This window comes from Lepisosteus oculatus, chromosome 12 (genome assembly GCF_040954835.1).
Source record: "Lepisosteus oculatus isolate fLepOcu1 chromosome 12, fLepOcu1.hap2, whole genome shotgun sequence".
NCBI classification, from domain to species: domain Eukaryota; kingdom Metazoa; phylum Chordata; class Actinopteri; order Semionotiformes; family Lepisosteidae; genus Lepisosteus; species Lepisosteus oculatus.
This window is the reverse complement of record NC_090707.1, coordinates 1,983,265-2,007,500: the sequence shown is the minus strand read 5'-3', so window position 1 is coordinate 2,007,500 and position 24,236 is coordinate 1,983,265. Positions and strand designations below refer to the sequence as shown.

The 24,236-nt window shown below is 37.4% G+C and overlaps 2 protein-coding genes across 6 annotated transcripts in view; one reads left to right on the top strand and one right to left on the bottom strand.

The window, feature by feature from the left end:
* Positions 1 to 24,236, top strand: part of gtdc1 (glycosyltransferase-like domain containing 1) — a 238,043-nt gene that overhangs the window by 136,573 nt on the left and 77,234 nt on the right. The window lies entirely within an intron of this gene.
* arhgap15 (Rho GTPase activating protein 15) overlaps positions 8,128 to 24,236 on the bottom strand; it is a 193,595-nt gene continuing 177,486 nt past the window's right edge. The window contains exon 14 of the mRNA XM_015358384.2: positions 8,128 to 11,355. Within this exon, the coding sequence (XP_015213870.2) occupies positions 11,178 to 11,355 (178 nt within the window). The 3' untranslated portion in view covers positions 8,128 to 11,177. The remainder of the gene's footprint in view (positions 11,356 to 24,236) is intronic.

The window sequence follows — 24,236 nt, the reverse complement described above, 5'->3', positions numbered from 1 at the left end:
AGTGTACTGGCACTCAAAATGTGTTCTTTCTTATGTAAACTGTTATGGCACAACATCCTCAAGGCAAATGTATAAATGTACAATTTCTGGGGCAGAGGAGTCATGACCACAATGTAGCTGTATTGATCACCTTTGACTAATTTGTAAACAAAACAATAATAATAATAATAATAATAATAATTGCTTACACTTATATAGCGCTTTTCTGGACACTCCACTCAAAGCGCTTTACAGGTAATGGGGACTCCCCTCCACCACCACCAATGTGCAGCATCCACCTGGATGATGCGACGGCAGCCATAGTGCGCCAGAACGCTCACCACACATCAGCTATCAGTGGGGAGGAGAGCAGAGTAATGTAGCCAATTCATAGAGGGGGATTATTAGGAGGCCATGATTAGTAAGGGCCAATTGGAAATTTGGCCAGGAAACCGGGGTACACCCCTACTCTTTTCGAGAAGAGCCCTGGGATTTTTAATGACCACAGAGAGTCAGGACCTCGGTTTTACGTCTCATCCGAAGGACGGCGCCTGTTTACAGTATAGTGTCCCCATCACTATACTGGGGCATTAGGACCCACATGGACCACAGGGTGAGCGCCCCCTGCTGGCCCCACTAACACCTCTTCCAGCAGCAACCTTAGTTTTTCCCAGGAGGTCTCCCATCCAGGTACTGACCAGGCTCACACCTGCTTAGCTTCAGTGGGTTGCCAGTTGTGAGTTGCAGGGTGATATGGCTGCTGGCCATAAAACAAGCGAGTCTTCTGTATACATACATTTTATGTAGGCCATTGTTTGCTCAGATTCCAACATAAAAGATAACTCATTTTTTACAACTCCCTTTTTTGAAAGATATATAATTCCTTGAATTCTTAATCTTACATTTCTGGCAAGAAAAAGGGATCGATAGCTACCTTGTTAGGTGTTGTCATAAAGAGATTATAAACTGAATCTGACTTTTAACAAACAAAATAACACTGTAAAATGACCCTGGAGAACTCTGTTTAGAGTTAGCAATGTGTTAGAATGATGGTTCTCAAACCTTTCGGACCAAGGACCACCCTGATCAAACCAAAGCATCCAAGTACCGCCTACAAGTCATCTTCTCATAGGAACCCCAGAAAATCTCAATGACCAACACACACACATATAAAATAATAATAATAATAATAATAATAATAATAATAATAATAATACCTTTATTTGATATAGCGCCTTTGAAGGTGGCTTCTCAAAGCTCTTTACAGAATGACAACAGGAACAACAACAATTAAAACTAAATAAAAAAGCACCATTTTATTGAGAAGGGTGAGCCTGTTTAGTTGAGCAAAGCAGATGTGAATTCATTGGTCAAGCCTTGATACAAATGTATCTACAGACTCATCTAATTGCAGGAAAAAGCATCTGCTCATCTGTCTTTCGATGGAGGCAGCAGGTCGAGCTGTTTAGCAGCCTTTTCTCCACACATAATACGTGTCAGCTCTTTCGCCAATGGTAAACAAAGTTCTTCACAAGTAGTGTGGGGCTTACCTGCTTTAGCAATCCGCAAGCTTGCATTTTTCCCCATTTCCGTTTCAGGAGTCCATCTCAGAAGTTAAAAGAAGTTTTTATTTCATGCGCATGGGAGCGAAACCCAAAGACACTTGATGTATTTTTCTCAAATTGACCTAGAAAAGTCCTTAAATTTTTCTATCATCACGCTTTCCAAAACTATGTTCCAAAAACTATGCACATTCTCCTACCTCCCTATTTGGTGAAGATAACTTAAAAAAAATTGGTCAGTTACGATTGTAGCACGCATTTCTATGCTTTCCTGTGCTTACAAAATTGGCATTGTTCCTAAATCACGCACATTCCCCTATTTACTCGAGATAACTTTTTTTAAATACCACTGGACGCCTACATTCATAGCACGCATTCCTATACAATGGTATAGAATTACATAGTAGCTCTTGTGTCCACTCAAGTATAAGCGCGTGCTGTATCGTAGTACATAGGCTGCGTATTTGACACAAACTAATTTGATTCAATTAGAAAATATGAAAACCCATCCCAATTTTTCAGTGCACACAACAAATTTCCAGTGTCATCTGACATACCACCTGGGGGTGCTCCGCGTACCACAAGTGGTACGCATACCATAGTTTGAGAACCATGGTGTTAGAATATTAGTCCTATCTGTGTTTTCTCAGTCCTTTGTGTATAGATTTTTGGTTCTCTAAAGAAAGACAGCTGTGTCATTAAATACTTGCAGTACAAATATGAGAAAATGTCAGTAGTCAAAGTTTGAGGTTGTTTTGTATTTTAGAGTTTATTCTCTGAATGTCTTGTTAATACTAATAGAAAATACACACAATTACAAATACGATTACAAAATACAATATTGTAAAGCACATCAGTTCCAGTGGTAGAAGGTTTCTCAAAATAAATAATAATACTTCCTTACACTTATATAGCGCTTATCTGGATACTCCACTCAAAAAGCTTTACAGGTAATGGGGACTCCCCTCCACCATCACCAATGTGCCCCACCTGGATGATGCGACGGCAGCTATAGTGCGCCAGAACACTCCCCACACAGCAGCTCTCAGTGGGGAGGAGAACAGAGTGATGAAGCCAATTAATAGATGCTGACTATTAGGAAACCATGATTGGTAAAGGCCATTGGGAAATTTTGGCCAGGATGCCAGGGTAACACTCCTGGTCTTTTTGAGAAACGCCTTGGGATTTTTAATGGCCAGAGTTAGGACCTCGGTTTTTCTTCTCATCTGAAGGATGTCGCCTTTTTACAGTATAGTGTCGCCGTCACTATAGTGGGGCATCAGGACCCACACAGACTGCAGGGTGACATGGGGTGATATGAATACGTTTTTTAGAATTATGTTAATTTGTGCATTAACATTAGGTGTAAATGAATAGTATAAGCTGCACATTCTCACTAAGATCTAAGAATTCAAAATTGTTAAGCATTTTAAGTGTTGCAGTTTTTAAAGAAAATTCCATGATCATGTTAAACTTGTTTTGATGATGTTTCTAAATAAATAAAGAGCAGATGATTGCTCTTCAAACAGCTCCCCAATTTTAAGTCAAGTAGATACAAAACAAATTATAAATTGGACGGTTGTTGTCATTCCTGGTGGTTAAGGTGTGGCTCTTCCCCATCCTCTGGTGTTTAGACTTACAGGAACTTATTGCTCTTAACTGCAGTACCAAGATGTCTGTCTCTGCAAAAACAGCCAATTTCTGAGGACATTTCATAAACAACAGTTGCTACAGTAAAGAACGTCAGTTCAAAAACTGGATGCAACTGAAGTGTCCTTATTTCCCCCGAGAACTGAACTGAACTGAACTGAACACACCTCAGCAGCCTGGTTACACAGCCCCCATGAGAACTTTGACAGTCTCAAGTGCATCTGGAAGGGAACTTTCAACAGTTCAATCATACAGTATGGGTGAGCGTTATAGTAGCTTTACTCCCAAATAGGGGAAGTTATGTAACAAATCTTATTCTGCGTTAACAAACAATTTCTCCTCAAAACAAAATACTGCAAAAACTAAAAACAAAAAGGGAATTATCATAAAAAGGCCTAATAAATGCAGCAATAAATATGTATACATGTGATTGCTGCATAATAATTCTTGCAAGACATACAATGTAAGTGCATTACATAAAATTGAGGAAATCTAGATTAATGGTAAATTTGAGTATGTCTGAATCTGGCTAAATTACTACACTATATTTTATTACACTTCACTTGAAAATTAATTGTTATCTATGTTATTATATATCTATCAAAATTTTATCATTTGATAATTCTATAAGAGCTGAAATCCTCAGGCCAGTGTTATTTTCAAAATATTATGAATTGCATCTAAGTATGAAACTTAAGACCCTACCGCTATTTACCACAGTCGATCTAATGATCAAGGGGATCAGTATTTTTCTAAACATTGGTTCTGCACTGTGGCTTAACTTAGACCTCACATGGCATAGACTGCCCACAAGATTTCATTTTTCTGAACTGCATTAGGCTTAATGTGGTCTGAAGAGGCATGGTGAGCTTTTTAAGTGGTAATTTAAACTTCCTTTGCCAAAAACGAAAATGTATCACGATCTGGTTATTCAAGTTCAATTGTGGTATATTTTGATTTCAAGGAGTAACTTGGTCAGATGGAACAAAATTTTGCGTACTTGGCAAAATTGGACAAAGAAAACCACATTGGTAAGAATACCAATTGGAGCAATGAAAGAATATTGAGCATTTTATGAATAACCTTAATTGTATCATGAAATCAAGAGTGTTTTTTTAACTTCCCTTCCAGTCTGATCTCAGTCATGTTTACTACAAAAATGCATTTCTAAGCTGACGTCTCATTTTGAGCTTGACCAAGTGCTTCACGGCTAAAGTAGAAACCCTTCTAATAAAGGATAAAGGAGAGTGCAAAACTGCAGCAATGACAACATGTAATTAATTAATTATAATTAATTGCTTACACTTATATAGTGCTTTTCTGGACACTCCACTCAAAGCACTTAACAGGTAATGGGGACTCCCCTCCACCACCACCAATGTGCAGCCCCACCTGGATGATGTAACAGCAGCCATAGTGCGCCAGAATGCTCACCACACAGCTATCAGTGGAAAGGAGAGCAGAGTAATGAAGCCAGTTCATAGAGGGGGATTATCAGGAGGCCATGATTGGTAAGGGCCAATGGGAAATTTGGCCAGGACGCCGGGGTTACACCCCTACTCTTTTCAAGAAACACCCTGGGATTTTTAATGACCACAGAGAGTCATGACCTCTGTTTTACATCTCATCCAATCCCTTTAAGACATTAATTGGGTTTGTCATATTTTAGTGGTATTCATACTGTGTAACAGTATTATCGGTTATTATCGGTTTGCTCTTATGCATTTAATAAATGCATCCATGCATGAATCTCAATTCACTTGTCCTACTGAGGTCAAGAGAGCAGTTGGCAACTTGGCAACTAAATAACACCAAGCATTCTTTCCTCTGCAACATATTCCAGTTTCTCTTACTTCCTTTCATTGCTCGATATTGGACATTTGCTTTGCAGGCAGGTAAAATGACATAACACAACACATTTAAAACAACATGACGTGAAGGAATAAATCTAGTCTAAATCAACGCCCAGATGGAAGGAGTTCAAAATCACCTGATAAATTCCCGAACCTTCCCAGGACTGTTGATGGATATACTATAGTTCCTCCAGTGTGTCCTGTGTGGATTTCAAGGTCTCTGCCCACACGTAAGTGTCCAGTAGAACTCAAACATAACCCCGCCTCCCACCTGCACTTCAGGCTCTACCCAATCCAGAGGTGTGCCATACCAAGCGCCATGAACTGATGAACTGAGCTACTTGAATTGAATTTCACACTTGGCAGCAATTACATCAAGTGTTCGCTGGAGATAACAGTCAGATGAGGTACTAAACACAACATTTTCAAATAAGTGAGGTCTCCAAACCAGATTCTCTCCATTCCTTGGCTACAGCATGATATCCTGTCGATGAACATGAATAGAACCAAGACATACTTTTGACATCTTGTGTCCAATGCCCACGTTAAACAAAATCAACTTAATGCCAAGAATATAGACACAGTTTTTAATCCATGAATATAAGAGTGGATTATAAAAACAGTATTATGAAACCTTTCCACATCATAATTATGCAACATTTCAAAGAATGAATTCAAAAACCTTTCCCAGGCCTACAAAAATAAGGTAAATCAGATTGGCAAACTCGCATGACCCCCTGAATATTTGCAAAAGAGCAAAAATCTGATTTATTGCTCCATCGCTGTAACAAAATCCCCTTTGTTCTCCCTGAATCTCTGGTTCTTTAGAACATCGTGCTCACAGCTCTGGCATAGGTTTGATGAGGAGGCCAAGAAATGTAGTTCCTGCTATAGCTAGAGATATATCCCCTAGAGATGGGGATTACAAGACCAATTTACCATCTTAGAGCCACATAATGCCAATGTTGTACTTTACCCCCTCAGCAACAGTGATATTCTAGATCTAATTGCACTGGATGTTTCCAAAAGTACCTCCTATAAGGAGGGCATAGTTGCTCAAGGTCCATTCCACATCCTCTCAACAATCACCTCAGTCAAGGTCAATGTTTTTTCCATCTTCTCTGAGAACAGCCCTGCAATATCCAGCTATAGAATTCCTAAAATTCTACTAAGGCAACTAATGGTTTATCAAATCACCCATGAGGCAATCCAGTAGTCATTTTCCATGGTATCTCTGAACTCCTCTTAATTCTGGGATTTGCAGTTGTCATGGTCTTCATCCCTCCTCTAGAGGGTACTTCTATCCTTTACGTACTAGTTTTTAGTTTAGTACATTCACCTGTGACTCATCCCCTATCCCCTATTTAAGCCCCTGCGGGCATAGGCTTCACCATGGTGTCCTGACCTCCTTAGTATGGGGCTTAGAGCGCCTTGTCCCGTTAAGATTTTAACTTCCGTGTTCCTGGTTCCAAGTTCCCTGTACCTTGTCTTTGTCTCTGATGGACCGCCCAGCTTTGGCTTTTGGACTTCGCCCTGGTTTTCCCTTTGGACAATTTCGGACTTGTTTACCTTCACCACGCCCCCCGAGCACCAGATCACTGCCGTCACCGTCCCCCTGTCTGTCATCCCTTCCTTTTCCAGCTGTGTTTTCCCTGTTGTCCTACTCCAGTCATTTCTGGATTATACCATCTTGCATAGGGTCTTTACTAGGCACTCACGGGAGCCAGAGTCAGAACTGGCTCCCGTGACAGCAGTCCTCCTAACCATCTCGTATGTCTTAGCCAAATCAGTAAATCAATTCAATAACATTGCTGAGATTGCAGGAGATTCCTTCATCTACATTACAGCTTCCATCACCTTGTTAGCATGACAGATACCAACTGCACTCAAGCCATAGCTGTTTTTGATATTTTGTTTGTTGATTCAGGCTCTAAACATGGTATTATACTAAATGTCCAAGACCTCATACAGGGTATAAGAGGAGCATTTCCATAGATGTGAGTAAAAATCGTTCCACACTGGTTTATTCAACAGGTGCTCCAGGGCAACCTGCACTAATCATTGTAATGAATACTCCCCTGTGCATAAGAGGGATATTGGCCACCCAGGCTGAGGAAGGTCTTCTTTAGCTCAGCTGGCAAGACTCCTGTTGATGCTGGAGACCCGAGTTCGAGCCCATGTGGTGAGGGACGAACTGGGGTGGGAGCGGTGAAGGCACAAGCACGAGAACCCGAATCCATTCAGGGTTCAGTGGATAGGTCAGCCACTGTCTTCACCTGAGTGTCCAGAACCTACAGCATAAGTACAATGATACGACTATGAAGTCAATCATTGGTCTTTGGCCCATAGTACTCTGATACCAGGTTCACCTAAAGGAAACCTTGTATTTGAATAAGGTGTTCATTATGGACAAGCCATTACAATCACAAATGTCCAAGAAAATTAACCATTTTCAGATAGGGTAGTTTTTTTTTTCCAATTGCTGCTCTCCCCTGCTCCACGTATCTCCTTCATTCTCCTTGAAAGCACTGATGTCTCCCGCAGTAGAACTACAGAGAAAGTAGGTAGAATCCTATTGAGCACAGAACTCCCTCTAGCTCTGTGAAGGTCAAATTGTCTCCTCTAAGTTTCTGTTGGGGTTTTCCTCTCAGAGACCCAGAGGACCAGGCAAACTTCGCCTGCACCAGCACTAGCCAGCGAGTATCCCCGCACCTGCCCAGAGCTGCCCCATTTGGCCTCTCTGGAGTAGGGAAGAGACTGCCCTTGATTGAGAAACTTCCAGAGCCAATGATATTTATAGAGGCAAGACTGTATCTAGACAATACTTTTTCATCTCATTCACCAGCCCCTGCTCCTTCCAAACCCTGGAAGTCAATTTCGATGTCCCAGTAGCCAGTCTCTATCCCGGGTCCAGTCAGCTGTGATCTGTCCTTTTCTCTGCATTGTTTGCATTACATCTGACCTTCACTTCTCAGTTCAGGGGCAGTGAGCTTGATAAAAGATGCTTCCTTAAAAACCAGAAAACTCTTCTCTTTACACGTTCTGAGTAACAAATCGTCAAAAACAAAGGACATTGAGACCCATTGATATACAAATCAGTTTATTTGATTTTGTGTGATAACAAGTTCTGAATTTGTGACTAAAATGAAAAGACATCTTTAAAAGCTTTTTGTTCCTCTTTAAAGTTTTCCCAACTTTTTTAATCTCTAAACTTTAACTAGGTCCTGAAACTATTTGGGAGAAAATAAGCTATTCTAATTATTTTCCAAGATTCAGGTGTCACTTGTTACATTAATATATTTATATATATATAAAACTTTAATTTTGACAGTTATGTTCAATAAATGGGAAGATAATTTTACTCTTGAAAAACATCTTGGAAAACATGAGTTTCCACAGTAATCTTCATACATCTCACTACAGAATGAAAATATTTCTGCAACGTTAGGTAGGGTGAATATACGTTCTGTTCATAATGGGATAGTTCCATATTTAAACCACAACATGGGTGTTTCTACTTTTTCTTAAGAAGTGGCAAATTGTCCTTTATTTTCTGACTCCTAATATTGGCTAACAAAACTAAGACATCGTATATAACATTTCACATGACTAAGTAAAAATTCTAAAATACTATAGAAAAATAAAATCCTATTGAGCTCACAATAATATAAATACTGCATACACGACCTGGAGCAATGATAGCCTTTACATTGAAAACCTACTGTTTATACTGTATATTTTGTGCTACTGTACACAGAGGGGTTGCCAATCTTGAAAATCTAATTGCTGTCTTCCCCAAAAAAGCAAAAACTTTTCTCAGTTTGTTTTTAAAGTTCTAAATTGAATTGCAAAATAAGGTAGGAGTGCAATTTGTAATTCTAAATTAAAATATGTGTAGCATGATAACAACAAATTGAGCATTGCTAGTATTGGGAGACATCATCTATATCACTAGAATGTTATCTCTGCATTCTCAGGAGATGTGTAGTTCTCAAGACACAATTTTCAAAAGTTCATGTCAGATCAACCGATGTTCTGGAAACTATGGAAGCCCGTTTCTGCCAGGGAGTAAAAAAAAACTGCGCTACGGTATCTCAGAATTCCGACTTAGTAACTCAGAATTCCGACTTTATATCTCACATTTGTGACTTCGAAATAGCCATATTTCATTGTCTGTCCTTTTGTTATTGTAACGGATTCGGGTTCTAGGGCTTGTGCCCTCACCGCTCCCACCCTAGTTCGTGCCTCGCTGCACTGGCTCACTTTCTTTGAGAACACTTTCTTTAACCCCGGCGGCCAGCATCCCTGTTATGCGCAGGGGAGGGTGGTGTACTGCAACCAGATCGTACAACCTGTATGTCGGCCGTTCCGTTACACTATAAGCCTGAAGACTTGTCCTGTACAGTGCCCTGATAAAAATCAAATTAATTACACTAATTTTTATAGAATCCCATTTCCGCCAGTGAGGCTTCCATAGTACCCGGATGGAATAGTGCACGGTGGGCTTTTTAAAGATAGTTTTTATTTACGTAGACAGAATATGAAATAAGATACAGAAATAGGCACTTCACATCCAGAAGAATTCACAATTATAAAAGCTGAAACATACTTTTTACGTATTTCCATTGTATGTCCTTTTTTACTTAAAAAAGAAGGTCTTCTTTAGCTCAGCTGGCAAGACTCAGGTTCGAGCCAGTGCAGCGAGGCACGAACTAGGGTGGGAGCGGCGAGGGCACAAGCCCTAGAACCCGAATCCGTTACAATAACAAAAGGACAGACAATGAAATATGGCTATTTCGAAGTCACAAATGTGAGATATAAAGTCGGAATTCTGAGTTGCTAAGTCGCAATTCTGAGATACTAAGTCGGAATTCTGAGATACTAAGTCGGAATTCTGACTTACTAAGTCGGAATTCTGAGATGCTAAGTCGCAATTCTGAGTTACTAAGTCGGAATTCTGAGATACTAAGTCGGAATTCTGAGATACCTTAGCTCGTTTTTTTTACTCCCTGGCGGAAACGGGCTTCCATTGGAAACTGATAATTTCAATCCTATCAGAAGGAGGTGAAAAAAATTAAAGATGTGGAATACAGAGTACAGAGAATACCGCACACCAACTAAGCTGTACCAACAATTCAAATGTTGTGACCATTGAAAATTTAAAACAGGTGGCCGCAACATATTTGAGCCTCAAAACTGGAGAGTTTTTAGAACATCTAAAAAAGGCATGTTAAGAGTTGTAGATTTCTGTACTTTATTAGAACAACTGATGTCGACCCAGTCATTTCTTTCATGTAGCTACAATTAGAGTTCATAATTTTGCACCCCACTATTCCATTGTGGGTCATATCTGACCAAAGGAATTTTATACAAAATAAAGGTTTTTATGTTCTTTCCATCCTTTATCTCATTTTTCTTCTTATGCTCCTGACAAGGGTTCAGAAATCTTGAAATGCATCAGGTCCATACAGAATTTGGAACACTTGTGTGGTGTGTCATCTATCCCTTGAAACAATCAGCCTATTCTGAAGGGGTTATGAAATCAATGTCTTTCTGGTAGAAATCGTGTCTGCCCCCGTGGGATTCATCCAGCTGCTTGCGAGCTCAGAGCAGACACAGCGCTGCTCCCTATACAACGGTCAACTCCACCACACTGAAAGATTGGGTCTCCAGCCAAGGGAGAACTCTGCACTGTTTAGATTTTAAGGGTGTGGTTGGGCATCACCTCTGTAAAATACTCAGTGCTCTGTTACATCTGTATCTATTATTTATTTCTGTATCTGCAAATCTTATTTTCACTCTCACATTCATCCCTCACCTTGGGACAACCAAATACTCTTCAGCTGTAAAAGTTAATTAAAATATATTGTTTTATATTCAAACATGTAGATATGCAAAATTCCAACACAGTGTTGATATTAAAAAATATGAAATAACACTCAAATCAATTTAATCTACAATGGAATGCTTTTTAAATGTACACTTCAAATTACACACTCAAATATATCCATTATCATCTAAACCCATTTTAGTTCTTGTGCTTGTCTGGTCATATTTACAAAATGACCACATACGTCAAGTAGATTTTTCCCATTTTAGGTGTGTCCTTGTTCTCATAGTACTTATTTTAGATTTATTTATCTCCAAAGATTTCTGTGAATTCTGTTAGTATCAGTTCCACTATTTGATTCTGGTACACCATGTCCACTGCCATATTCCCCGAGTCGAGTTCAGGCCATAGGAGAGTTGGTCCAAAAACAATGCCCAGGCCCTGAGTTGACATGAGGTTCTTCGAAGCCTGAGCTATTACCCTGAAACAAGAAAAGGTATACAAATTAACACATTTATTTATCACCTTAGAGTACAAGTACTTTCTTAACCTATCTTTATTCAAGAGTAACCTATCTCATCCAGAAGCAAACTTCTGAGTGCCCAGTCTGCTTTGCCTGGATAGGAAGTGTCAAACCTACCATTCTAAGGCCAAACATTTGACAGTGACCCTTCTTTAGTCAAGGGGAGCAACATCATGGATGTCATGGATCAAAATGTCAGTTAGGAGATCTTTCAAGAATTACCTAAGCCAGACATATATAATTCTTTACATTTATATGATTGGCCATTCTGAAGTATTCCAATGTCCTTTGGACATATCAGAGGAGCCATTTTCAGCCACTGCAGAAGTGAAGCACCCACCTAGGTGACATGTGGCATCATTCTACACCAGATATCCACTGCAAAGCAGATCGGGTGGAGAAGTAAGGAAATGCTACAATAGTTCAATTCAGGAGGCCAAATATTTCAAGTCCAAAATGGAATTTAGCCTGGAAACTAGGATTGACATTGCTATGCGTCATGGGATCTTTAATGAGCAAGTGGCCAGGACTATGTCTCAGCTGAAGGACAGCAGAATGTCCTTGGTCTCCATACTGGCACATCGATCTGATCCAGAGGGAAGAACACCAGGAGACAATTGGTAGACCTGGTCCATGAACTCTATATTTCCTTATAATCTCCCAGGCTTATGTAGTTACTAAATCTGACAGGATCAGGCTACAGGGTTGCAATACTGCTAACAAGGTTAATCATATAAGGACAAGAGGCAAGCATTCAAAGAAATCAGATATAAAAACAATATCAACCATTATTATTAAATACACAAGTATAAAAAAGTTGTGTAATCGTATGAATGTATAGAAAACTAAAAGTACAATCCAAAGATTTCACTTTGTTTTTATTTCCATATTTTCATCATGTTAAATTTAAACCTGCTCACTCCTTATTGCTTTTTGAAGTTATATCACCCACCCTTTTATTTTCCTTTCCCCTGATTATTATCTAATTTCCACAACAGAAACAACTGAGGTGAATATCTAGCATGGTAGCTTAATGCTGATTTGCTAAAAAAATATATTACGATCCAGAAAAGTATAATAAAAAGTGATTCAGCTTTATTGTGAATGCATGACTTTGCCTACGGAAGATATTTGTCTTGTTGTTATTTGCAGCCATTTTTCATAAAATATTTTCCTGTCTGTAAACTACATATAGTTTGAAGACATGAATATCATAAAATAATATGTAATATGGGGTTTAAATAGTTATTTGAGTAATTTCTTCTATTTCTGATCCTGTCACAAATCTTGTCTTGCCTCCGAACAAGCTGGTGACAATTGTGCTTCTCTTGGTTCAATGTTTAGACATTCTTGCTTTATGGATCAAGATTATGTCAGAAGTTTCTCTTTCATCTCACCTCACACACACAGTGTGGCCACGTGTATTTTAATATAAGCAGAAAAGTTATTAATACTTCAAAAAGGTTGGGTTTTATTTGAGAATGATCTCTGTCACTGCCCAAAATCACCTTTAATCTACCGTAAATTATCTAAAAATGCTTTAGGTTCCCTGATGATTGCAGATGTTTCAGTTTGGAAAGCAAGACCTTGAGAATGTATACGTTTCAAAACATAACACAGATACAGATCATACACAATTGTTCCAAAGTATAACATCTGTGTGCATTTTAAAACACCTTTTACATCTCAAAAAAGAAGCAAGGGTAGCATTTATAGTACTAAAAGGGAGAAAATAAACTTCAAATATTAAACCATAACATTCCGACAAAATGTTTATAGGGAGAACACTAGGCTTTTGTTACAAACAAGGCTGAAAGAATCCAGATGTTATTTTCTCTGTATAAAAATAAAAATAAGCTGATGTTCTTGTGTAAAATGTTCCATGTGGTGCTTATGGATAAGTGACAATAATTAAAATAACACTTGGAACCTTTAATAACAATATTTTAAAAATAATGTAAGCAAAGCAAGTTAATGCATCATGACCATGGGGATAAAAACTTAATAACAGGTTTTTAATGTACTTCCCCGAGGGATCCCTAGATTATTCAAGTCATCTCTCATAGATTGCAGCAATGTATTTTAGGAGTGTGCAACTGAGTAGTAAGGTCAGTGCATTGTAGAATACTTAGAATATTTACAATCTCCATAATCCAAAGGAAATAAAATGGCACTGCCATCTGTTAAAAGGTTGATGGCCCCACTCAAAAGACATTTATAAACATCTGGATGCTTACAGCCAGCAAGATGGGCACTGCATACTGCAAAATTCAGTGTGGCTACAGATTCCAGCAAGTCAGTTGAAGGTACAGGCATGGCAAAATCACATATCCAGTATTTCTGCCATCTCAATTGAGGGAAGGAGTGAAATGGAGGAACAGTGAGATGACACCACTCTTTGCCATGTACTGTAATTTGATTTTTAGGCCGCAATCAGCTACAAAACACAGTTACTATGCTGTTTTGCCTTTCCCACTCTCTATCATTTTTCCACTGAGGTTAGGGGCTTGTAGTTCTCAGACACTGGCTGTGTGTGGGTGTTGTGCCGTCCAGCACAGGAATTTTCATTGAACTATTTACAGGCCACAACAAAGCATGGCAGCCCTGTCTGTCATGGTGTGGGTGAGATCTGGGCCACTGTGTGGTCAGTGCTAGCTGTGGTCTCTAAAATAACTGTAACTTCTGCCTGATACATCAAGGATCTTCAGGACTTCTGCTTTTCTGTGCCAGTGGTCATGTGTCCAAAGAAGGTGGTGTTATTTCTCTAATTGTTGCTCTGAGTCTTACCCAAACAAAGCAGATGAAAAATTAAACATGGAAAAAGGGTTCAGGAATTGCAGCTTTCCCACCCCAGTAATGACATGTAGGCTTTTTTCAACAGTTTCTTTGGAAAATCACCTTTTATAAAGCCATGTTCCTGGCCCATCTGCAACTAATTCTGTGCTTGGATATGGCTGAAATTCCAAGAATTGGAATTACATAGAATTAAGTAGAAAGTGACACCTCAAAGAATACTGAGAGGCAGTAAAAACACAAGAACATGTTATTTTCAATGTGCCTATGTCCCAGAAAACACAGGTGATCCAGAAACCTGTGTCGATTGACTTATGACCATAGTTGCAGCATGCGTAGGTCATCATTTACTTTATTTTACTAGCATTTATGAGAGTGGTGTGAAGACCAGGGAAAGGACACAGTTAAAAGAGAAAATGTTATGATGCTGTAAAAACTGAAAGCAAGCAGTAAAAACCTAATTAAAGGTTTCCCTTCATCCTTCAGACCCTCTACCTACTTCAGAAAAAAAAACCTAGTGCTCAAAATATTCAGGTATTCCAAGAGTAAGACTCGCAAAAGAACACCATGAAACATTTTATATGAATGCCATAATTGCAATTGAGGACTATAAACAAGCTTGCCAGCTCAGTTGTTTTCCTTATTTCACAGCAACTAATTACACAACTTCACAACTATTATTATTTAGAAGCAAATTCTCCAGGATTGTTGACACATGGACCTATTAGCAAGATGAGCAACTATGGACTGTTAACACATTGGCTCAAGATTGAATTGTACTACTAACAAATAACTCTGTTAGGCTTTTCAAAGTTAATGCGAACCAATCCGTCTAGAAAAAGGGAAGTAGAATCTGGAAGTAGAAAGTTGAAAAGCAGTTGTTAATAAGATCAAAAAGAGCGATAAAAGCCAAGAACTAAGAGTGCTGTGAGCTAGTTATGTGTTCAGTTATAGTGTGCAGTTACAGTATAAACTCATTTATCCAAACTAAATAAATCTAAGCAATTTAGAAGGGTAACTTAAATGTGGTTGGATTTTGAATAACTAATTTGTCAATGTAAAACTATTTCTGCCAATGTAAAATTTTAAGAAAATCATTCTGTGTTACACAGAGTTGTATTGAGACATACAGTATATGAAGCCTACTGAAAATAAATAAATTAAATTTAACTTGACAAATAGTTTTAAAACATTTTAACTTTCTAATTTCTATTGCCTCTAACAGAGACAAAGTGGTCAGGATCACTGGAGTTGGACAGTGCGATTCTTGACTTAAGAATTGCTAATTGCTAAATGTATGATACTGTACCATACTTCTAAGACAACCAACTAAACAAGACAACTAATAATAAAAATAAAAATATATCATATTGAGCACTTTGTCCGCATTTATGTTGACAACACACAATCATGAAAAACAAATTTGTTTTTTAAAGAGCAGAAATACTTATATAATTTAAATTGAAATTGTTATTGAGCAAAAATAAGACTGTAGTCCAAAATCAGTTTTGGATTGCTTTAAACTTGGCTTTTAAAAATTCAAAAGGTATTCTTTATTATATGTTTTATAAATAGGCTTGGTGTAGTTAGGGGCTTGGCTGGGCCTGAGAATGCTTTGAAATATTTCTGCCTGAGTTGAGGCTTGGCTTAGAGACAATGACCGTCAATACAGGGTGACTTGCTTGTCAGGAAAGCCAGCATGCTGCCTTAGGAACCATTACAGGCAGAGCTGGAGCACAATGGAAGGTTGTGGTGAAGGCTCTGGTCCAAGCTGTCAAGGCCAGGACAAATGATCTTGATTAAAAGCGCTGAAGTAGGATCGGTTCCTTCTTAACCTTAGACCAGTTAGCCCTCTCAGTAGATAATTGTATCCAAAATCTTTCGGGCCAAGCGCTACAGACTTTGTTGTGGTATACAGATCTCATGTTCATAAAGGCTTTGGTGATGTTCTCTGTGAACCTCATGTAAAAATACATTTAATAAATTTGCCAGGCTTTCATTATGTTGTATATTTCCTCAAATGTACTGCAGGCATTAGTTATTAAGAAGGCATTGTACGCTGCCCATGAAGAAGGAAGTCCCAATTCTGAGTGCATCTAAAAGCCAATTTAATTGTTATAAAGATTACTGTGGTGTACCATGGTATAAATTACTGAAGCAGAGCAAAAACATTATAAATCATGGACAGTACGTAACACAAAATGGAAAATTAAAGGAAAGCAAAATCTCAGGGTATTCTGAACAGAACACATATAGCACTACAAATTCACTATTCTATTGCAAACCTTTCCAAAGAAACATTTCTTTGCTTAATTACAAATGCATTTTGTAAATTGAGAGTGTTTATTTCCTTATGATAGGAAACTGGAAAAATGCTAACAGTATTTGCCTTTACAGTATTAGGCCTTATGAATATTCAAAGCAGGTTTCAAGTGCTAAAAATACTTTTAATATTTTTTAAAATAATTTTCTGGGTAGCAATAACAAAGGCTGTTTGGGGAGGAGTTTAGTGTGGTTATTTTTCTGAAATGCTACCGAAATGGCATGATTTAACTGTCTAGCTACACTGATGACCTCTAATACTTGCAAACAATAACCTTTGACTATGACTCAAATAACCTTTGAATCCTGGATATTTAACAATCAAACAGGTATATGTATATACTATGTATATTATCTTCACTCTACAGAAGTTTAATTAGGTAATCCAGGTATTATGATCTAAATATTTAATACCCAATAGTTTTCAAAAGAAGAAAACTGTTAGAAAAAGCTTCACATTTTGTATTGTAATATTGTATGCAATGTATTTTTTAATTAAAGGACTATACCAGATCTAGCATAGTTTGAAGAATAAATTAGCAACAGAGCTCTCACTATTATATTAGCAAAGTAAGGTGGAGAGGAAATACCAATGCTAGGCCCTGTCAAGTCTAAATTTAAAAAGAGCAATGAGCCATCAGTTTGAGATTATTCAAAACAGAATCTTAAATCCTATACTACAGATGTTGGAGGGCTGTGTTATAATCAAACTGTGCATTTAGTTCTGGAAGCCAGCTATCTGGAATGGCTATGATAACAATTTATTTTGCTGTATTTGTGTATCAGTTGTTTTAAATAAATAAATCATATCATTGCTCTAAAAAAAGAAAGATGCTAATCCAGCATCCAGACAAACCTGGACAAGAACTTTAAGAGCTTTGGGAAAATTCCATCTTTGGAAAGACAAATGCATTTATGGAGACTTGAGTTATAGTCCTGTTCTCAGGTTTAGTCAGATGACTTTAACAGTGTAATAAAAGCACTCAAGATCAATCAATCTGAAAAAGCTCCTTCTACCTTTGTGCTTCTTAATCAGTGATATAAACATGATTGTAAGACTTTAAAGCATATTAAAATCTTACATTTATATATTCATAAAAACAATTCATATTTAAACACTTCCATTTTTTGCAATATATTTTCCAGTTTTTATTATACGTATAACATATGCTTGAAAATGACATGGCAATATCCCATTAACAAACAGAAGAGTGACAACCACATTGGGGTATGTCATTGTGTGGCATCTATTGCTGACACTGACCTTACACTCATGTCAACTTGTTTATGAAAAGGTCAAATTCATGCTGTTTTAATGATTTTTTTTGTGAATGTAAAAAAAATAAAGTTTGATTACAGATTTGTGTGCAGGTACATTTCAAGATATTTAGTCTTGGCAAAATTAGAATCCATCACAATAAATTGAAATCTAAATGTTAAACAGGAAAGAATAATTAATTTTACACATTTTAAAAATGTCACTGACTCCAAAGGTATAATTGTTGCTTTCTTCTTTGAATGCAAATAATGCTGAGGTTTTTTAAGTTTGTTAAAGAAGAGATGTGCAGATTATTGATACATGTAAGAAATATGAAACTAAAATGTGAGACATTTCTCCTTCATAGAAAGTCAAATCTACACAGTACAAACAGTTGCTTTTTAAAGAAGAAAAATCTGGTTTATCTTCTCATGTTAATTGTTTTATCATCAACAGATCAGATGCAATTGTTTGTCCTAAATATTATTTATTCACATTAATCCAAAACAGATTTTTTTATAACAAGACATTCCATTTATTTTATATCACATTGTAAGGTTTCATTCAAGCAGATTAATTTGATTAAAAAAGTCTGCTTAGATTTATTCATAATTACACTAATTATTGTTCCTGATGGAAAGTTAAGTTGACTTTACATTCTGTGGTGTTACTTATCATTATAATCATACAATCATGCTCTTCTGAAAGAAATGGCCTATTTCACATCCTATCCCATACTGCCTTGGCAGCATAGTAAAAAGTAGAATGAAAATCATGCAAGTTTTTTTCTTAAAATAACTTAACTACATACTCTATAGGCAGTACTTCAGTTTTCATGCTGTAGAACTGAAACACACAGTACGTAATGACACAACAAATTATTCACAACTTTGTAACGAAGAATATAAGAAAGGTTACAAATGAGAGGAGGCAATTCGTCTCATCTAGTCAATAGTTAATTGATCTGTGGATCTCATCCAGCTGTTTCTTGAAATAAGTCAGAATATCGGCTTATAGCTGGGTAGCTTGTTCCACTAAGACTCCTGTAATATGGTGCCTTAAGTTCAGCTTTACAGAAATTCTCCAGCCTTTTCTATAGCGAGGCCACTCTAGATACCTAGATAAGTCAAAGGTCATACTTTAATGAAGAAATATCTTCAGGCATTTCACTTAAAATAATGTGAAGGAAAACTAAAAGGTAACAACATCAATATGGTAAAACTAAACAGTCCCACATCCAGCTTGCTCACAAATGCTTTTGGTAGAAATTATAATAACAAAAGGTAATTGATTCCAGGCAAAAATGTCCGTTGCAGGTGGGAACTTAATTACAGGAAGTTTATTAATGAACATTCATTAATCAAGATTGCCACAATGCAATTAGAATACTTGCTATTCACATAAAGGCATTAAAAGCTATATGTGTTTACAGGGTGTGTTCAAATGTAGGGTTCAAATTTGGAATCCAAAAAGAATACTGGGGTAGTGTGATATGTACAGTATATGAATGTCGGTCATTTTACCTTATCTATATACCATAATACACCAGGGTTTACAACTAAATGAGTTGTTTCTTACGTTCTATAGCGCCAAGTATATTTAAAACAGATTAGCAAATATTATATTGTTCTTTCCAGTAGTCCTTCAAAAACATACGAACAAATTCATATAATAATAATGAATCCTACATTTGAAATGAAATCATTCTTAAAGTAGGATGTCTGCTAACGAAAAAAGCTAAATTTTGCTAACATCAGGGATGAGGTATCATTGTAGCACATAGACTGAATGCAGAAGAATATGTCAAAAAGGAAGGTTACTCTCATTTACACTCTTCATGGTGAAAAAGTATGCCTTTGTATACACCTTACAGCAGTGGTCTCAAAATTTTCTGGAAGGCCTGCTTAAGCTTCCAGTATTATAGTAGGTTTATTTAACCGTGTAAGTGTTATTGTTCTAAACAGGATGCAAGGTGCTTTACACATAATGGTACCTTTAGTGAAATTGACATTTTGAGTAATTAACTGCAATATGTTTAAAAAAAATGCCTAATTGCTTAATTGAATACTCAGGTTGGAATAAAAATCAAAAGATACTGTGCTCTCCAAGAACTGAGTTTGAGACCACTTTCTTATGGGATAAGGTAAACAAGGGAGTAAACGAGAGTGCAACCAATAGAAACATAAACTGGAAAACAGATCGGATTGGAAGGATAAAAATAGGTGGTAATGCCCTTAACAGAATTAACAGGGTATTTGCAGCAGTCAGTGGGAAAGTGAACAATGGCAGAGGCTTTGATTAAAAAGTTTAAATTAAAATGCCAGCTAAATATGGCCTTTTCCTTCCCTTTTTATTCAAAATTAAACGAGGTATAAAAAACTTCCAGTGGCCAGTAGTTGGACCCTGTGCGGTGTCTTTGCAGTCGAAGACGAGTGGGTGAACAGGAGGGAGGAGAAGGTTCAGCAGTCTCTCTGAAGGGGGCATGATCCGAGGTTCGAATCCGAAAAGACTAGAGAACTAAGACTTGGAAGAGAAGGCAAGGCAAGGGGCTCCAAGAAGAGAGACCCATACCAGGCAGTGAATGGAGGGTAATGCGGGTTCAAGTATTATGGGAGGTGGTTAGTGAAGTGCCGTGGTTGGTTCATTGGCCAGAGCGATGTCGTTTGCTGGAAGTGCTCAGGGCTGGGGTGCAATCAGGGTGAGGACGTTTCCACGTTGGAATCTGGTTCGTTGTGGGCATGACAAGAACATTGAGCCGATTCTTTCTGTTCTTTCTGTTTTTGATTTATGATTTGTTGAAAATATCTTGGTCTGTGTTTTTTTTACAGTATTGCTTCTTTACAGAACATTGCATTTTATTTTAATTAAACATAGATCATAAAGAAGGAATTTCACCAAATAATACAGCTTGTGTAAAAACAAATCAAATGAATAAATACATGTAATTCCTTTGATTGCACATTTTTAGAGCAACACTAATACTGGTTTCTACAGTTATTTTATTCCATTCATTAAGTTCCATATCTCAGAGATACATCTTCACAGATGTATCAAGACAATAATAATGAATAAACAAACAAAACAATAAAAAATTATGATTTCTCCTTAAATCCTTATTTAACTATAGAAACCAACATAAAATGAAGACAGCATTATTCACTGTCCGTCTGAGGTAAGGAACAATTAGGGTGTTGATTAATGTCAACCAGACTTGAGATACAACTTCATAAATCTGACAGAAATTGGGGAAAAGGGTATCTAATTCAAGGATTTCTTGACCTCATGCTTATTCCATTTAATAGCTTTGAGCACTCATCAGTAATCTCCTGATAAAACACTACCACTTTAAAGAAGTAACTACCATGATAAAACATAATGAACATGGGTCTTGTTACATTTATTCATGTTAAATTAGAGTTACAGTATAAAGCATTAGTTGTTCCATACCTGGAAGTAAATTTTAATGACTCGGCAGTCGCAAGAGAATGATAGACTGTTAAAAATGATAAACCTCATGGAAATATCAAGAACTTCTTTTTAATACTAAATCGTTACAGGAAATTATATGCAGACTAAATAAGATATAATAAATACACAAATAAAAATAATATGGGAGCTTAAATATGCCATAAAAAGTCGAGTGAATAAACAGTTATTGCCTAGGAGCATTCAGTTTGATCAGATAACAGATTGATATCCCAAATAGGAGCTGACATGCATTGCTAAAGATGCCAATGGTAATTAATTAGCATCTATTTTTGACCAGAGCACAACAGGATATAGGAGTTGGTGCTCAATGCCATTTTGCCTTAGGCTGCCTTTATTAGGGTCAGGATTACGGCTCCTTGAGCTGAAGGCCAGTTAATAAATTGAGGGGGGCACACTGACACTCAGATTTTCATGGTACATCTCTGTCACTGTTCCCAGTGCCTCCGGCTATGATGAATTCTCTAAGCTTTGTGGTATCCAAGTAAAGCAAAGCACAGACAAGTAAAACAGGGTTTTACAACATGCCTGAAACATCCTCAGTCCTTCCACTTCACCAAAAAATACTAAATTAACAGCTTGCAACAGCAGACACAATATGTCCCAGAAGGAATACTTCAAATAGTTAAAAAGCCAATGCCATTTGTGATATATTATGTTGAAAAACAGATGAACAGATTTTAATCAATTGAGTCAGCGTACGATTTTGCACTGATCCACCTCATTCTCCAATGATCCTTTTAGAAATGACGCGGTAAGAATATTTTTCTGTTTCTATGAGTGCCTTAGAACACCAAAGACGGCATCTCGTTATTATTCTACTTCCATTTGTCCTCTAAGGTTGACTCAGAATTTACCTATCAAACCTGCCTGGCAAGAAAATAAATGTGAATGTGAATTGCTGCCTAAATGAAGAACTGTGCTTGTTGTCAGTGCTTTTGCTCCGACAAACAGCTTTATGAAGTTCACCTTGGAGGTTGAAGCTGGAAGACAGAGCACCTCCCTCCCACCACCGTCATCCCCCAGTATGACTGGCACATGCTTACTTCTCACTTAAAAGGATGAAAGCCCAGGCCCTGCAAATCACAGCATTCCCCATGTGCTAGCGGTAAAAGAGAGGTGACAGGATCCAAAGTACAATCTTAAATTTGTCTTATTACTAGAGATTACAGGTTCTCCTCCAAAGATAGGATTGACTTCTAAAATTACAATTTAAGACTCAGAATCATTTTACACGACTGATACAGACAGAACTACTATAATCCCCTGTCAAAATGTATACAGTAGATACTTTGAAAATGCATCTCCTCTCTGTAGGTCTTCAGAAGTAGCCATTATGAAAATAGCAATCAGCTGTCATGATGAGAGGGAAGCTCACTGAACAATGGGGAAACATTCTGCTTATAGACAGCATCTCCTGCATTTTGGTTTCTGGTTTGACTCACTGTACCTTCCTTGTATCGAGTGCTGCTGGCTCTATTTTCACAGTGCAGAGGGAAGCTGCAGGAAGTTTTAAACCAATGTGGTAAATTACAGAAAAACACACCACTCCCAAAACACCCACGACAGTGGAATAAATAGTAAGTGTAGATGTGAAGGTACACTTAAGAAATCTGGTTTCCTTGACCACATCATCACAATATGGATATACAACTGCTTATTGAATCCAGGCTGCACAGAGCTGGAAAAAAGAATCCCATCTCCACAAAAGCACAAAGTTAACCCACAACAAAGAACATAAAAGACAAACTTCACAGACTTTTACTCTACTGTTCTGATATCTGAGCCAGGGTAAAAATAGATCTCTTAAACTGAAACTTTTTTACAGGTTTTTCTGTGCAATGAACAATGGAAAAAGTCAAGGAGAACTCCCTTGCATGCCTAATTTGAAAGTAGAAAGACTTCAACAATATTTTTGTCAAATCATACACACACTCACATACACACACCCCTAATTTGGGTTTTCCTTGTGATCCTTGCCAAATCCCAATTTCTGGCTTTGGCACCTTCCCAGCCATTTGTTTTTGTGAATGTGTGCAAAACGATGTGAAAAGAGAGCGGCTTTAGAGCAGACATGACAGTTCCCAGAGTCTTAAAGTATCACACATCTGAAATGCACAACTGTATCATTCCGAAAGGCTATTTGTGGTTTTTCACTCAAGAGCCCGAGGCCTTTTTTTAAATTAATAAACAAACACCAAAAAACATTTAGTGAAAAACTGTGAAGTTATGCCAAGTGAGAAATCTCTTGCTTTGTATCTAATATTTTTGGAAATATATAAAATATTCTAAAAACTAAACTGTGTAAAATGGGGTGCAGTATTTTCTTATGCTTGTTATTTCAGCTTAAGGCTAAAACAGAAATAAACCACTCATAGATATTTACTTGGCAGAAACTCCCATTGCAAAGACTATTAAAATTGAAGTTCTAATTGAACTTCATAATATCTTTGAATAATAGCCTCCTAAGCAAACCTATTCTACTGACTGAGTACTTGTCAGAATTATCAAGGATAATGGAAGGTCTATAGCTCTTAGGTAAGGGGGTCGATTATGCTTGCTGATAACAAAAGATAGCACAAAAACGACACAGGAAAGAGGACACAGAGTGTCCACTGTGTTGAAGAATGGCTAAATTAATAACCTGTGGCTATGGACACTGACATTTCTCTATTCCACCAACATTATTGAATTCATATGAGTCATATGACAAGAAACAAACGCCTCTAGGAGTCTCCTGTAGAAAATAAAGTCTGTAACATTTTCTTCAAAAACTTGACCACATTTCTGTGGCATACCTTATTTTTCTGGAACATCCCTATATTAAATATTTTATTGTGAACCACTGTCATCAGTTTCCTCACTTTAGTATACTGCCTTCTTTATTCAAATCCTGATCTAAGCTGCATTAAAAACTAAAGAGAAAGGTAATGAAAAGATCCAGAGATAATTGTCCAAGACTTTCCCCTGCACCACTCGT